Source organism: Perna viridis, chromosome 6 (genome assembly GCF_037379345.1).
Source record: "Perna viridis isolate PV_CMFRI_1.1 ecotype Kerala chromosome 6, ASM3737934v1, whole genome shotgun sequence".
In the NCBI taxonomy this organism is placed as follows: domain Eukaryota; kingdom Metazoa; phylum Mollusca; class Bivalvia; order Mytilida; family Mytilidae; genus Perna; species Perna viridis.
In genome coordinates, this window is record NC_142450.1 from 39,244,601 (window position 1) to 39,262,517 (window position 17,917).

At 33.1% G+C, this 17,917-nt stretch overlaps 2 protein-coding genes and 1 non-coding gene across 10 annotated transcripts in view; all 3 read left to right on the top strand.

Moving 5' to 3' along the window:
• Positions 1 to 1,245: 1,245 nt before the first annotated feature.
• On the top strand, positions 1,246 to 9,595 carry LOC148614903 (large ribosomal subunit protein uL13-like). The gene is made up of 7 exons (XM_088589404.1): positions 1,246 to 1,328; positions 2,069 to 2,141; positions 2,622 to 2,687; positions 4,245 to 4,346; positions 5,757 to 5,902; positions 7,695 to 7,817; positions 9,491 to 9,595. Exons 1-7 carry the CDS (start codon positions 1,311 to 1,313, stop codon positions 9,572 to 9,574), a joined length of 612 nt encoding a protein of 203 aa, XP_088445530.1. The 5' UTR covers positions 1,246 to 1,310; the 3' UTR covers positions 9,575 to 9,595.
• On the top strand, positions 8,264 to 8,335 carry LOC148614904 (small nucleolar RNA SNORD34). Its single transcript, XR_015923925.1, has one exon. It is a non-coding gene; the product is annotated as a small nucleolar RNA SNORD34 (small nucleolar RNA).
• A 6,259-nt stretch (positions 9,596 to 15,854) lies between the features above and the next one.
• The window catches only part of LOC148614905 (alpha-mannosidase 2C1-like), a 35,230-nt gene continuing 33,167 nt past the window's right edge, over positions 15,855 to 17,917 (top strand). For 2 of the 8 annotated variants that reach the window (XM_088589412.1, XM_088589406.1), the window contains exons 1-3: positions 16,278 to 16,319; positions 16,907 to 16,995; positions 17,709 to 17,823. In XM_088589412.1, coding sequence (XP_088445538.1) covers positions 17,726 to 17,823 — 98 coding nt within the window. In that variant the 5' untranslated portion in view covers positions 16,278 to 16,319; positions 16,907 to 16,995; positions 17,709 to 17,725. Of the gene's footprint in view, positions 16,097 to 16,264; positions 16,320 to 16,403; positions 16,423 to 16,906; positions 16,996 to 17,086; positions 17,461 to 17,708; positions 17,824 to 17,917 lie in introns of those variants that run through there. The other 6 variants (XM_088589407.1, XM_088589408.1, XM_088589405.1 and 3 more) reach the window with 6 other exon arrangements.

Below are 17,917 nucleotides of genomic sequence, written 5' to 3' on the forward strand. Positions count from 1 at the left end.
TGGGTGGTGTTAAAAGCACATTTGGTGGCTGGACGGTAAGAGGAAACAGGGTTGATTAAAGACATTAAATCACGTTCTTCATCGGACACTATATTTATAATGGTTACGTTTTATTGTTCGTTTTAAACTCGCATGTTGACAGACGTCTCTAATAATTGTTTGAAACATGCAATAGAGAAGTTAAACTTTAAATATACTCATGATTTTTACCTCTTTTATTGTAACCAACCTCTTCCCATTTGGACTGAGGCGTAGCATCTAAATTTGGATTGGTACAACGAGAATGACGCCTTCCAAGGTGTTCTGGGGGCAGTGGTATAATATGACAAGCCATAGTGTACAAAAAGCCATATCTTTTAATATAAGAAATTATTTTTTTTAATATTAAAATATCATTTTTTAATATTAATAAATATTTTTTTAATATAAGAAATTCATTTTCTAATATAATAAATTCATTTTCTAACATAAGAAATTCATTTTCTAATATTAAAAAATCACTTTTTAATATTAAAAATTAAATTTCTAATATTAAAAAACTATTTAATTTTAATATCAGAAAATGAAATTTTGACTAATAACGAAGTTTTAATTTTCAACATTAAAAACTCATTTTCTTATATTGAAAAATGATTTTTTTCAATATTAGAAATTGGATTTCTAATATTAGAAAATGAAAGAATGATTTTTTTAAATATTAGAAATTGATTTCTTAATATTTGAAATTGATTTTTAATATTAAAAATTTATTTTCATATATATTAAAAAATCAATTTCTAAATGATTTTTTTATATTAAAAATTATCTTTTAATATTAGAAATTTATTTTTTAATATAAAAATAGGGCTTTTTGTCTACTTTTGCTTGCCATATACCTGCCGCTCTAGTTGTCTGTTAAATGGGTAATGAAGTAATCGTGAGGATCATGTGATGAATACTATCCAGCGACAGCTCTAGGTGTTCCGCGAATTGAACCCCTGTTGTTGGAAAATTTTGTTCATTTTGTGCATTATTTGTGCCGAAAGCTAATGACTAAATGGCTAACTGATATCTGACCCCTATATGTATATTTTTTATTTGAACCCACCTTTAAGAAAAGTCTGGATCTACCATAGACCTGTAGTTAACAGATCTATCCACCTCTATGATTTGTACACGCAATATAATATAATGAATAAATAACTGATTGTGGACATCAAAATATACACGGATATTACATTTGTGTGTCCCGTCTTTTTCTATGGTCTATTGTACTTCCGATAATCCGTGATATACAATTTGTAAACCCCTTCCTACTTCCTTTTTTCAACATGGGTTTTTCGGAGAAGGTTGATATCAACTATAATTATGTGGAAATTATTACTATTTGACTTATATCAAACTTGAAATAGCAAAAGTCTGATTATATTATAGCAGTCATTCGTAAAATTGTCCCCAAGTCATATAAATTGTGCCCTTGAATGATCTGAATTCCTAATTTAATGGCTAAATACCACGTGGGTAGCGGTTTCACTGTTCAAGACAGTATAATTTTCTTTCTATTTAGTCGAAATGATTAGCCAATTATTGAAATCCTTTACGCAGAAATAGGTGGATCAGTGAAAATATAGTGATATTCGTATGTTTTGATAATATTTATTGATAATAACTTCTTGTTACTGTCAGGCTTGTTAGGCAGTTGCATTAGTGGATAATATTTTCATTATAGGACAATACTTTTTCATAATTTCGTACCGACACTGTTCTAGAATTTATGAAAATTTAAGGTTTCCTTTGGGGAAGTCTAAATTCAGATTTCCCATACTTCAGTTGGCTTTCCAAACTTAACATATTCTTCAGAAAACCCCAGCTTTCTACTTGCCAAAGAGAGTCAGATATTTTTGCTAACTGTATTTGCTATTACATTTGATGTTATCAAAATTGAAGTAGGAAAGTGTTTAAAATGTCAAACATGAATATGTATCATTTTTCAAATCTTTTTGTTTTTGTGGATTTGTTTTTGTTACATCAATCTTTTATTATCCCTAAGTGATAATTCATGAAAAAACTGTCTACTCTTACATTGTAGCCCATCATAATTGATGCCAGGGGGCATTTAATGGGAAGACTAGCAGCAGTAGTTGCTAAGACCATTTTACAAGGTAATTTTTGTCAACATGTATATATTCTTGTAAAATATGAAGGAACCTGCAGAGAAGTAGTTGTAGTCAATCAGAATAATTTGAAGAAACCACATTTATTTGCAGTATAAGATTAGATTGAGGTTTGTAATAATTAACAGACAATTAATTAAGAAGGCTTTAAAATGTAATGGAAACCATAAGTATGAATTCCTATAAACAACAGTGGCTGGTGGAATGAAAAGTGATATCTTGGGTGTATGTATGACTTCACACATTGTATATGTCTGACTACGAGGCAGTTTGAATGTTTCATGTACTTAACTAAAAGATTTTCCAGTTAGAAGTAAATGTGTTACCCTCCCCAAAAAAAGATGACAAAACACACAGTTCAATCCTGTAGGCATAGCTCCGACAGTGATAGGTAAATGTGCATACTTGGCTGTGTATTATAAATGGATTTCAGCAGTGTCATTTGAAAAGTAACATTTTCTTTTTCAGGACAGAGAGTTGTTGTCGTAAGATGTGAAGGTATCAACATTTCTGGCAACTTCTTCAGATCTAAATGTAAGTACTTAAAACCTTACGTTATGTATCCAATTAAGTGTTTAATCTGAATTAATTGAGAAGCAGTAATGATGTTTCTATTATCTACATTGTCTGAAATTTCATGATGAGGTTCAAATACTGATGCTGCTGAATTTATTTTTTGTTTCAACTTACTGTGAACTTAAAAAGAATGAGCTGTAGAGCTGATGACTTTGACTGCATTTTAAAATTCTGTCAAACAGTGTTACTGTGTAATAGTACATCTTTGAGCAGTATGAGAAACTAGTGCTTGCTTATTCGACCATTATACAGTTGTAGATAAAATGAGAATTAAGTGTATGCTCACTTGATTGCTAAAAATTAAAATGACAGTAGTAAATTGATCTTCTCTGTAACATGTCCTTTGCTATTTAAAGTCCAAATATTTGGGTCTTACATCCAAGTTGAGTTAAGTTTTGTTTGTATTGGGATTAGTTGAAATTGACTGGAGGGGAAAATTCTTCGCTAAGATTAATTTTTTTAAGTATGTGTATTATGATAAGGCTAAGAAAAAAATACCTTTACCTTTGTATCCATTAATATCTTCTAAAAATTTTGGATTGGTAGGTAGGCAAACTTTTTCTGACAAGGAAATAAGGAAATTTCATTAGGATTGAATGAAAGTTCATCTGTCATTGCGCTGCAGTCAGGCACATTTTGCCATGACTGGAAAGATGTTCTTTCTGATCTTTTCTCACTCAATAGTTTGGCATAGTTGTTCTACTTCAGTGGTTTAAATTTTGTTTAGGATTGAAGTAGTTGCAGTTCAACATGTTAATGATGATTTACTAAAATCACAGAATCAATTCATTGATTTTCAGTGAAAACAATCATGTACAACCAACTGTTACATGTTAAAGAACAGCAGCTATTTCATTTAATTACTTAAAATTCAAAAGTTTTTCACGAGTTTGAGACACACTCAGCCTATATTAGTGCTTATCAAAAAATGGTAAAAAAGACTTCAGGGCAGGCACAAAAAATAAGGGTTAGTAGGTAAGTGGAAACATTGGTATTTTTTTAAGCCCAAAAGTCGTAATGTTCAGTCCAGTCATTCAACAGAAAAATCTAATAAAGTCTAATAAGTCCAAAATGACAAGTTGGCTTAAATTCTTGGGTAAGTTTAACTGAATAAAAAACTTAGTAAAAGAGAAGTCCAGCTGTGAGTTTTATTTTTACCCAGGCATACAAGTCATCAAAAAAGCATTTCAAACCTACAGATCCTTTGTGTTTAATAATGATTTAGCTTCTTTAAATTTTCCAGTAGCATACATGTCATGGACAGTTTTTTTTGTGAAGACTGTCTTTCCATCAGATCGTCCATCTATTGTCTGTTCTGTTTGTTGTACTTGTGATGATTATTCATTACCTACATTGTCTGAATTTGATGTAGATAACTGTTACTGATGGTACAATAAATCAAACTGTAGTTACCATAAGATCAGATACTTTTCTGGTTTTAATTTCCTCTGAAGAGTTACTTTTATCAGTATGCATATAACAGAATATTTCATTTATGCTATATTATTTTTCCAGTGAAATACCTTGACTACTTGAAGAAAAGATGCAATGTTAAGCCATCTAGAGGCCCCTTCCACTTCAGAGCCCCAAGCAAAGTTTTCTACAAGACTGTCAGAGGTAGGGATAATCAATAGTTCCATAATATCAGTTGCATCAGTTTTTTTTTTTTTTCTTGGAAATTATTTTTGTAACACTTTTCTAAGCAACTACAAGTCACCACCACTAGATATTTATTACCCAACTTAAGTATGGGGTCCAAGGGTCAGGAAATTTTGACAGCGCATTTTTGTCATGTGATCAAAATCCAGCACACGTTTGTGTCGGTCTTTTACATGCTCAGATCGAGAATACACTTTTAAAAAACTTTCAGTTCTAATCAGTTACTGGTAAATCACAGTCACTGGTGGCTGCATATCGGCTAATATTGATGCAAACCTGTTAATTAATTTCAAATGAACAATTAGAGACAAGTAGACAGGATGTTAAGACACAAAATAAACACTAAGAAAACCATGCAGACTGTACTTTATAAGGGTTGACAATTTTTTATGTCCAATATTGGAAAATATTTGTTGGTCATTTGCAAAATTTGTCAGTCAATAACCAGCATTTTTGACTGTTTTCTGAATCTTTGATGGGGTCCTATATCATGTGATGTGATTTCAGGTCTGTCACACTTCCACTTGCTGTTTATTGACTTGGTGCATTTTTCAACATAACCAATCTATGATGGAATTTTTTTGTTACATTTTAAATAGCAACTATAAATTACCACCACTAGATATTTATTATCCAACTTCAGTATGGGATGCTAAATCTTAGGATTTGATTTTTCCTGTGAAAAACACTTTCTAGCAACTTAACACTGCATCACCTTGAATAGATATGTGATGTTTTTTTTTGTGTGTGGAATTAGCTTGGTTTTTACTTTTTCTGACAGACAACATGAATGATGATTCTTACCTTACCTACATTGAGTTGCTATGAAATCAAACTCTGTCTGACATGTTGTTTTGTTAATATAAATGTCAAGTTATGGTGTATATATCACATCTTAATAGCTATGAGTATGAACAGTTCATACTAGAGTTATTGATGTAGCTACCGTTTACTTAACATCCATCAGTCAGAAAACACTTTTATAGTCAGTTTGACAGGGCTGGTGGTTGTTTCTACTGACTATGACCTCTGAACTATTGTGACCTGAAATTTTGTTTACTCTGTATAATTCATTTCAAGTACTAAACAGACTGCTTTTTCAATTTAACAAGTCTTGAGTAATATGAATAAGCTACATGTAGTGATGCCTTTTCATTAATGGTAGCCTTCAGCCTTTTCAAATCCAGAATTAACCCCCATATTTCTTTTGTTAAATTATATCTTCCAATTTTGCCTATTGAATACTACATGTTGTTTAAATAACATCCTTCTTGAACTGTAAAATCTTGACAGATTGAATAGCATCCCAATGCCACTGATATTTGACCTTGCAATTTCTAATCATAGAAATGATTGATAATTTAACAGGAATGGTACCACACAAACTGACAAGAGGTAAAGAAGCTCTGGCCAGACTTAAAGTATTCGAAGGAATCCCACCTCCATATGATAAACAAAAGAGACAAGTGGTACCATCAGCACTTAGAGTTCTTAGACTCAATCCTATGCGAAAGGTAAGGTGTTACTGAAAATAGCAACAGAAAATTTTGTTAATTTATAATCTATATGGTGTGCTCTTGTGAGCAGTGGTAAGACCGCTTTGACAAAGCAGATTTTTTATCTGTTTGATGCAATGCATATTCCAAAGCCCTTTATGTTCAATAAGATAATGAAATATCAGCCTGATTTAATGGGAGTTCGTTAGTCATTGCCTGGTGGTCAGACACATTTGCCTTGTCTGATGAGAAGTCACTTTTTAGATATTTTCTCAATGATAGGCATATTTGTTCTACTTCAATGATTTAAACTATGTTTAGGATTTAAGAAGTTGCTGTTCAACATGTTAATGATGATTTACTAAAATCACCGAATCAATTCATTGATTTTCAGTGAAAACAATCATGTACCACCAACTGAAACATGTTAAGAACAGCAGCTATTTCATTTTTAATACTTGAATTTCAAAACCCATATGCAAAATCTTAAACATTTTGATGTGATTACATGAGGTCTCTTAGATGTATCTCGTGGGATTTCTGTGGCTTGGATCATAATCTTGCATCATGAGAAGTGTTAAAATTAACAACCTACAATGTAGGTATTGAATATGAATGTGGTTTTGATCAGAGAGCATGACATGTCAATATAACTATTACTAATTATAATTGAACTTACTAAACATTTATAGATTTGAGTCTTAACAGATCTTGAGTAATCAATGTTCTGCCTGTGAGTTATGAATTAAGTTCCTTTTTGTGATTAAGCAGGGGTTTGTAAGAATTCTTCTTTCTTGTATGGTAATTTTTGTCTGTCTGCAGAATTTTTTATGTAGTCTTACTTATTTGCAAGAAAACTTTAATTGGGGGTATAACAAGAAGTCCTTTTTTTTGCAATCAGTACTTCACCTGTATATGTCCTCATTTCAAATTCACCTCTACGACTTGAAGGGAATTCACTAATAAAAGACTCATCATTGGCCTTCCTTCTTATAGATATATGTGTATGCCTCAAAATCTTAGAAAGTACTAATGTGATTTGATGTTTCATCACATATTATACCCCATGCAAAAAAGTTGCAGGGGGATAATGTTTTTATCCCCTTCATCTGTGTCATAGCATCTTGTCGCCTGGATAACACCTCCATCTTTTGATTAATTACCTTCAAACATTAGTGTATGGTTAGTAACAATAAAATCTTAGATGGCTTGATTTTCACAAAAATTTGTCAAGGGGTTCACATTTTTTGGCAGAGGTACTTAGTAAAATTAATGATATAGAGTTTTCCCAGGGATGGCCCCTCCATTTTTTTTTCACAAAAATCAGTCAAGGGGGATCACTTTTTGGGAGGTGGGTCTTAATAAAAAAATCAGTGATTTAGGGTTGTCACCTGGACCTTCAAACGTCGGTGAATAGTTGGTAGCAATAAAATTAGATGGGATTGATTTTCATAGATTTGGATTTGGTAATGAATTATGTGTGCATGTTGGGGAGGGGTATTGTGAGCATGCTAATTAAGCTTCTTTAATTAAAATTCTAACAGTCGGCCAGATTCTATAATACATTGTGACAGCTTGTATGTGAAATGTGTAATTGAACATGTTAATGATGATTTACTAAAATCACCGAATCAATTCATTGATTATAAGTGAAAACAATCATGTACCACCAACTGAAACATGTTCTTGAAATCTTTCCACCCACTCCCTTGTGATCTGTATGTATGTTTCTATAATATGCATTGTATTGCAGTGTTCAAATACATGCAAGATGTTTTTCATAATACCTACTGAATATTTTTACTTCTAGTATTGTGATCTGAACAGACTTTCACATGAAGTTGGATGGAAGTACCAGAAGGTTGTCTCAACCCTGGAGACAAGACGAAAAGTCAAGTCAAAACAGTTCTATGAAAGAAAAAGGAAAAATGAGGTACAACAAAGTGGATCTTTAACAATAAGAACTTATGCCAGTTGTACTATTCTATAAGAATATCAATTCATTATAGCCTTAAAGACCTAATCCAGTCATCTGAGCCCAATTCAATGTTCAAAATGATTTATTTGCTGGACAATTCTAATATTTATCTTCTCTCCTCTATATCTCCTTAAGGAGGTAGGCCTAGGGTAAGGGATATAACTCATGAAATCAGTGATATGTTTGTATAATATTCCATTTCACCAAAGCATCTCAAGCTTTAGTTTGAAGCAGAATAAAATGAATCCAAGTTAATTAAATGCTTACACAAGATAGATGTAAAATGCTGATTACAAACGTCCCAATGATTTATAAGAGTTATGTCCCTTACCCCAGGTCTACCTCCTTAAGCAGTACTTTTCTTTCTGTAAATAGAAATTAGGTATCTGAAGTCTACACTCCAGCACCTGTGATGATTATTTATTACCTACATTGTCTGAATTTAATGTAGAAAACTGTAACTGATGGTGCAATTAAAAAAAAAAAAAAACCCTCAAAATCTTTAATACATCCTGTAAAAAAAAGTCATTTGTTTGTCAATGCAGGGAACAAGAACTTACTAAGGGAAGAGCAGAAAAAAGTTTTCTAACAATTTTCGAGGACATTTAATACCTATTGACAACCCATCTTTTTTCCCTGTAGATCAAAATATTTTTGTTATGTCATTTAAGTTATAAATAAGAAATGTAAAATGTCCTGCTGGCGGGTGTACTTGATAATGGTGAAGAGTGGGAATTATTAGGCCTCTATGTCTTGAATTCAAATTTCCATGACATCTAGGACATATTGATCACCATTCTTAGTATAAGGGCTTTATCTAGGAGGTTACAGTAAATTCAGCCTAAAAAATTACAATACTGATATTTTTGTAATCTATTATAAATTCTTGTTTATGTTCACTTTCCTCATTTGTCTTTGACAGGGAAAAGTTAATATCTAACATAACATTGTTGACAAAAATGTCATTATTGTAATTATTCAGACTGAATTTACTGTAACCTCGATGTCTAATTTAAGCCCTGGGGTGGTAGCATTTGAGAAGTGTTTGTTTTGGACATCTATAGACTCTTTAACACATTTTAGCAACTATAGATTTTATAATATTGATTTCACAAACTGTTTTATTTATAATATTATTAATAAAAAATGTGAATTTCGTTCATTTGGCATAATCTTTCACTTTTTCACTCTTAACATGTTAATGATGATTTACTAAAATCACCGAATCAATTCATTGATTGTAAGTGAAAACAATCATGTACCACCAACTGAAACATGTTTATTAAAGTGATTGTGATACATTTATGTGGTAAGTTCTCATTTTTCATATGCCTGCCTTTTGATTGGTGTATCATTGTGTGCAGCTGTTTCAGTTGCCCATCTACATTCAGACCTGTAGAATCTTGGTAACTTTCTGATATCCACAGGAGTTTTATTCACAGTGTTTACTGTACCATGTGAGAAATCTACCTACAAAACTTTAAAAAAACCTTCTCTGGACTCCATTTCACTGCCATGGGTAACTAGAAGAGGAATTGAAATCTGTTCATGCTAAAAATATTTTTTTTGCATGAATGTTATTCTAAATTGATCCTGTATGAAATTGTGTTTTCATCTTTTTTTTTCAGAGACTTCGAGATCAAGCAAAGAAAAACATTGCTAAAAAGATAGCTCCATACCAGAAAGTGATAGAAAGCTATGGCTTCAGATAGACAATAAACCTTCTGAAAAGATGTTTCTTCTCATATTTATTTATAAAATCAAAGTGGGAAGTTGTGATTGGCTTAGATTTAATCATATGGTGTAAAAATATATTAGAAAATGGTTCTGGTGTCTTGAAGAAAAGTATTGAAAGAGTTATGTAGTTACTAGATTGATTATAGGCAATATAATGATGTCTCTTAACTTCTATGATGATGGCTACAGTATAGTGTTTCAATTGCATCAATTACTAAAGCAATGACTGGAATAAAAAAATTCAAATATTGGCCATTATTTAAATGAAATTTGGAATTAAATGACCATTTTGCCATTTTAAATGACCATATTTTGAACTGATTTCAACTGTATAGTACAGCGAGTTGATTGACCTCTGACCTTGTTGAACTGAACTAGCCTATAATATATACCAATAGACGCTTTTGTGGTAAGCTGATTAGCATGCTCAATATACAATTCTGCAAGGTCGGGCTTGGGTAAAATAAATTGCTTCATGCATGCTCATCAACTATTTCACAGTAAGGACCAAAGGGTTTACTCACCTGTTTGATACATAAAAATGGAGTCAACTCACTGTAAGGGCCATAAGTATTTTCATTCTCTCCAGATAACTTTACTGTTAAGTGAATAGATCTCTGGAACTACCACGAAGAGCCATACCGTCTTAGAAAGGGTTGGACTGGTTTTAGGTGTTTTTGTCTTGAACCATTAATGCATACGGGGCACATTGATTCTGTTAAAATTCTTATCCAGTGTCAATTTTTTAATTGGAATCAAAACTGGCGGCTGTGTCAAGTTTGAATACTGCTGTCATACTTGTCTCAACTTTCAGGGTTCGACCTCTGCGGTCGTATCAAGCTGCAACCAGCATTTTAGTTTCATCTGTTAGGGAGATTTTCTTTTTGAAAGTTCAACTGAGATGCAAGTTCACCTGGAAGTAAGCATACATTACTTTTAGAATGGTCTTTTGAAGAAAAGTTGTACCGACCAAAAAATTTGAGGGTTGTGATGTAAACAGAAATATGTGTCGAAAAACCCTTTTTATCATGTTCAGACAATAATTGAGCCATAAGTGCATTGACCTATTCGAAATTATACCTCAAAAGGAAGGCACTATTTGTGGCTCTAGCTGAGAACATGTAATCTAAGGAACCAAGATTTGAGCAGAAATAAAAAATTTCCGAGGATTGAAAAGGACACGTACGACAAAGACCGCGATCCTTGGAACTAATCCAAATAACACGTACACAGAAACATAAGTAAATGAGCAACCTGGACTTCACTAGAAACTGGGAACTTCGCTCAGGTGCACCAGTAGGAGATGTGTTCTCTACTTTTTTAGGAACACCTGCCGAGTTGCTTGTGAAAAGTGTCTTGTGTAAAGGGAAGGAAAACTGACACGACAAGCTCTGGCATAACGTACGAGTTGTGATATGAAAACACACGCAGGTGGTGAAGGGATCGATGTTGCTACATGAAAGTTGACAATATGGAATGAAAAGTTATAGCATTTAATTCTTTTTCTTTTGCCATTGATTTCTAAGTGTACTACTACAATTCCGACGTTCTTTGAAATCGGTAGAATTGTAGTTAAATTTTTTTCCATTTAAAACGTTTTATACGGTTTCTTTACCATAATACGGGTAAAGGTGACTTAACTGAAGAAAAATAAATGACCTACCTGATGAGAAAATCCAGCAATCCTGGAAATCCTTTGTAAATGCAGTTAAAATGAACTTCATATTTGGGTTTTAGCTTTTTGAGTGTGTTATTCCGGTTGATAAGATTACGGATTTTAAAATTTGCGAAACGAACATATCAAATTAACCAACGAATTACCTTTACCAACTTAAAGATCGTTTTGTCAATAATATATTGTATTCCGTAGAATAAGTGACCTAGTTCAAAGTGGCTGGTCATTTTAACAACTGTCTTCATTAAAGATGTATTCTAGGTATTTAACAAATATTAAGGGTTTTTATCTCTTGATTTCCGGTAGGTTAAACTTCTTTAATGTAAATAAAAGGCTTAAAATATTTTAAAACACATGTTTAGCTAATTCACATTTGCGGTGGCTTTCAACATGTCATATGCTAGAGGTAAGGATGGCACCAAGTCAGAAAATAGTTTGCCAGGTCAACCTCTAGCATTGCTGGAGTGTTCTAAGTGTAGGTCAAGATATGTGACTGACTTCACAGTGTCTGCAGTATCCTTTATCTCAGATCTTTGGGGGCAGATGTGATGTATAAAATTCCCGAAACTAGGATTGTTTAGCGATAATACGTCATCTATATAGTGGAGAACAAAGGATCTGGCTAAACGATTGATTGTTGGGGTTTAGCGCTCGAGCAGCAATATTTCAGCTAAACGATGATTTTTCCTTTGAATCAGATAAGCTATAAAGTCGGCCTAATAAAAGTGAAGGAATATGTCAGCGAGTAGAGGAGCATTATTTGTTCCCATTGGAATGACGACATTTTGTTGAAAAACTCGCCCCCAACACTGGAAAAATATGTTTCCAATAAAAAAAATCTAGCATTTAGAAATATCTTCTTCGGTATATTTGGAGAGGATTTGGAATCGTTTTTTTTTTCACGAAGTATGAGGAATCTACGTATCTATCAAGGTGTACCATCTTTTTTTTTTTGGGGGGATTACTTCAATGTATAATGTTTGTGAGTCCGGATTTCAAATGGGTATTTGGAATAGAAGTATAAAGAGTTGTCAAATCAAAGTTTTAATGCTATTGTATTTTGATTATAATATTGAAATGAGGGTGTCCAATCTTTCGAAATTTTCATAATCCACATTGATTAATACCACTACGGGAGTAACAAGTGTCGTGGTAGGACTGGAGACCCACTTTGACAGCTGTGAATATAGAAATTATAAGTTATGAAAGAGGTTTGGTGGTACAATTTGCAGATCCTGCTATGTGGCGTTGTTTGTATGGATTCTTGTGGAATTTTGAAATTAAATACATAGAAGGTAGATCACAATCATAGCCTTTGGTAGAGAGACCGAAAGAGGATAACACAAATTTATGGTTCTTTGGAGAGTTTAGTAGTATATAGAAACGGGCCATTGAGAAGTGGGGTACAATGTGTTCCCATTAGAATTCACCGATAGTTTCTTCATGCTGTCGAATGAACAAAATGCAGTCGGATGATGTGGCTCTGTCGTCGTCCGTATATATATAGATAGACACCTTCCGTTTAAAATTTGAATATAAGTTGCTGGATCTTAATATTTTACCACAAGGATCCAATATGGTTTAGATTCTCGGTGATAAGGCCAAACCGTTTTTTAACTTAGGGCAAGAAATTAGCATTACATGAAATATATATATACAACAGAACTATAGGCACATTGATTTTCACGAAATTGTATTGTTATACATGGTGAAATATTTTGATTAAATTCGGGTGTTGTGACCATTTAAAAGTTATGGGTCGAAGGGTACCAGGAAAAAAATTAAGCATTTTCCTGAAGAACGGTCAATAACTTGTATGAAAGTATATGGATCTAGAATAAAGTAGTACCAGGAAGGTTTTGGTATAACCTATACTAAAGATAGGAAAATGATTCAGAAGCAGAACTTTCAAACAAGTATTACATACGTATAGACCGCTATGTAATTAAATGACACCGAATGTTGACTTGGGTTGGTTACTGTAACCATAAAGGAATTGGGGACCAAAAGAACAAAACCAACTTTGCTTGATTGCAGGGCAATAACTTATGTAAAAGTGACTGTGCAAGTATCTCTATGAAATTATACTATTACAATGTATATTTCGCACAATAATTTTGGTGGATATAAAAGGTAATGACCCTAACTTACTTTTCAGGAATGGAGGACAAAATGGGATCAGAAATAAGCATTTTTCTTCCACTATCTAAATTTCCCTGGTCTAAATATAAATTTTACAGTGTCCGTCTTTCAGCCAAATTATTTTTTTTTATGATCCAAAAAGATTCGGATGTGAATATTATGTCTGTTGTTGACTGTGTGTATAATTTTTAGGCATTCCTGGTCTTGCAGGATCCCCCTGACTAGAAATTATAACAGATATGAACTCATAATTTTAATCTGTTTGAATTAGTCTAAGTTCCTCTCAGCAGTTGGGTCAACCAAAATTTTGCTCCTTCTGTAATAGCAATGTTATTTTGGGTTATTCTAATAAACGAATATAATGGGCTAGATAGTTGGAACATTTATACTTTTTTCTCTATTGTACCTGACATCCCACATACTAAATAGTGTACTACAGGGCCGGATCCAGACACTTTAAAAGGAGGGGTGCCAGCCGAGGTTCCTCAGAAAAAGGGGTGCTGAGGCTATATTTGGCATTATTTTTGTAAATTTTATGCATGAAAAAGACAAATTTTCCACTAAAGAGAGTTGCAAACCCCCCTCAGGATCCGCCACAATTTCTGACGTTTTCAGGTATATTGTTCCAAACACTGGTACCAGACACTGTTAGCGAGCGTCTATAATACGTGTACACAGTACGAGATCTTGGAGTAAATAACAAATTATTGACAATCCATCTAGTTCTTCTAGAGCTAATTTCATGTACATATTTAAATATACATCGATATTCATATATGTAGGTGTTAAATTGTAAAGTACTTTAAAAACTTAAATAACCTTTCTGAATACAAAATAGCATGTGTTGGCATCCATCTAAGTACAGAAAATAAATTTTGTGATGGATTAAGTATATTTCTGACATAAAGTATAATGCGAGCAACCGCCTTCTGAATCTTAAAAATTACGTCAGTATTGCATGTACATTTATTTTTTTGCACCACACCATACAGTACAACAGTAGTTAAACTTTGGAAATAAACATTTAATACTGTTATAAACTTTAAGTAAGCTTAATTTGACATAAATGGACTAAGTCTTCTAAGTACACCATTTTTCTAAGATATTTTCTTGGAAATTATTTTAAGATGTGTCTTCTAAGTTAAACATTCATCTATGGTAACACCCAATAATTTGGCTGAGGTAACATTTTCTGATACAACATCGTTGATTTCGGGGATTTGATACATCGCATCTACCCAAAAGAACTTGAGATAAAGGATACTACAGACACTGTAAAGTCAGCCTCATATCTTGACCTACACTTAGAAATCGATGGTAAAGGAAAACTATTGACCAAACTTTACGACAGACGTAATGACTTTTCATTCAGAATTGTCAACTTTCCTTTCATCTGTGGCAACATCCCTTCGGCTCCTGCGTATGGAGTGTTCATATCACAACTCATACGTTTTGCCAGAGCTTGCCGAAACTACGCAGACTTTTTGTATCGCGCTAGAATTCTAACAAATAGGCTTCTGGAACAGGGTTATGTTGCTACAAGATTGAAGTATCATTACAGAAGTTTTATGGTCGTCATCATGAACTCGTGGATCGTTATGGTGTATCCATCAGCACCATGAAAACTGATTTATTCAACGGGTCATAGTTTTCCTTTCGTCATTTGTCTACCCCGGGCTTGACTTTTTATGAGCAACTCGGCGGGTGTTTCTAGAAAAGCAGAGGACGCTTACCCTACCGGTGCACCTGGTCCATGCTCCCAGTTTTTAGTGGAGTCCGAGTTGCTCATTTGCTTTTGTTACTTTGTATGTATGATTTTAGTTACTTTGTGTTCTTTGTTGTGTATGTCTGTTTTCCATGTCTGGTCTTTGTCCCTGGATTGCATTCTTTTGATTACCTCTATAACCTTGGTTCCCTTGATTACTCTTTCTAATACAAGTATTATTATATACCTTAAAAAGTTTGCCAATTTATGGCTTGTTCCTAAATTTTTCATGCATATAGTTAATGTATTCTTATTCATCCATTTTATAGAATTAAGTAAATCTTCTGTTAATTTATCTTCAATAACTTGTACAGATTTATCACATACGTCAGTAGAGGTGTCGACGTCTGCACATATAGTTGGATGACAACATTTAAGACAGTATGGATAATCATTTACAAAATGTTTTAAAAAACAAAGGTTCAAGTGTAGAACCTTGGGGTACACCAGTAGACATTTTTTGCGGTTTAGATAATTTCCCTTTCCAACCAACACACTGTTCTCTGTTGTTGCTTCAAATAGAATTTAAACCCATCATATGTATTTTTACATATTCCAAATGACATAAGCTTATGCAGTAAGACCTTATGATTAACAAATGTCAGACGCTTTGGTCAGATCAATGAACAAAACACCGGTAAGTTTACCTTCATCGATATTTTTTAACCATCTATGAGATAATTCAATGCAGTTTCACATGAGTGTTTCGGTCTGAACCCTGACTGACACGCAGTTCACTCTGGCAAGTTATTTTCGGACTTGGTGCCATCCTAACTGGGGTATGGAGTATGGAGGAACGGGATTCCAATCTTTTACGTTGTAGGAGTAACATGCAGATGTTTTTAGACATGCTTGTAGAAAGTATTGAAAACGTGGTAAATCAGTCATTGTAGATCTTTGTTATGTGCCTAAAATGTAAGTTTAATGAATTTTGATATTCAGTGTATGCGATGTAAGATGATGATAAGAAGGAGAAGAAGAAGAGAAAGAACTTTTATTATCCATAATAATATGAATGGGCCCGTGAGGTCATGTTACATCACATACAAAATTCTTCTTATCTTCTTTTGAATATTGGTTGTTAGTTAGAGCACCGGCTAAGGGCGATAATTTCGAAGTTCAATCGAAACTCTATTGGGTAAATTTTGTTTTATAAATGAAATTTCATATGTATAAGATTGTGTCAGATTGCAGTTTATGTTTATAATAGTTATAAATATAGAAATAAGCTTTTCTCTTCAGTAAGTTGTAATTACACCATTTTTAATTTTCAAATGATAAAATTTATACTTTTGTTACTTGTACAATTTGTATATTATATTATAATGCCGTCGTGGGAGGCTATTTTTATTTGACTTGCTCGCCCTAAGTGAGACATGAACGTCAGATTTTGCCACAGTCGAACGTCATGTTTATCTGGACTAACTCATAGCTTTAGTTACAAATGACTGAAATGTAGGAGAGTCTTCCTTAGTTGATATAAAAGCCCCATAGAGTTTATGATATTTTTTATATGTACTCATTAACCCAACTTTAAATAAAAAAAAAAAATACTTACTTACTTACTTAGTCACAAGTATAGTCAAAATGGAAATTCATTGGTAAGGCAGTTGTTTTTTTTTTTTTTGCCACCGACCCTATTTCTTTTTTAACAATTTAAAAAAAAAAATCACAATTTTCTGGAAATTTATTCTAGTCTTGGCCTTATGGCATCTGTCATTGCAGCAGCCATATCAACCAGTGAACTGTTAATTGTGTTGAACACGTACAGCCAGAAGGAAGATATATAAAAGATCATTTTTAAGGGCTTAATTGTATGTATAAAACTTTAATAATCTACAGATGATCAGATCTGTACATTATTGTACCATCTTTTTTTCTTTCTGGTAGCAGGAAACACGGGTATAACTTTTTGAATCTTACATTGTGTATATTGTCCATGACACCTGTAAATTACAGTCATTTCATTTTGATTACTCAAATAAAACAGTTGTGGGATAAATTGCGGTCAGGTGTGTAGCTGCCGTTAGGCAAAAAAGCTTTTGCCTGCACTTAATTTTGCCATTTTTTTTTTTTTTTTTTTTGAGATAAAATACATCCAGCAGAGGCATAAATGATGCTCTAAAACACTATCTCCGCGGGGCTTCGGTGGAGGCTTTGCCCCCCTAGACCCCCTACCAGGACTCCCCCCTGGACCTGCAGGGGGCCTTAAGCGGCCCCCAGACTCCCTGCCATAATTTTGCCTACACTTCAATTTGGCCTCAGCTACGCGCCTGGCGGTAAGTATTAACCAAGGTTCATGTACATGTAGCCGTTGCACATGTAAACAAGTAGAATGAAAATTCTTTTTATTTTAACTGAGACTTTTATCCCATATCCAAACTTTAAATTTGCAAGGTTATTCATGTTAACCGAAGTTCTTTCTGACTATAATTAATATATTTCTTACCACATTTAATGAATTGATGTCTGTTAATAGATTAAATAATGTAAAAATAATTAAAGTGTATTAATTGATGTTTTGAAGGAACTAGAGTTTAAAATATGGAAACTGTTGTACTCAAACACAAGAGAACTACGTTGGAGAGAGCTGAGAAATTTATCTCTACTGACTACTTCACAGATGTTAATCTAACGTCAAGGTATTTTGTAGTTATTATGAGCTTAATAGCGTATATTCTTATATAACTTATGATTCAGTAGATAGTATGAGCAGTCAGTTTGAGTACCAATAAT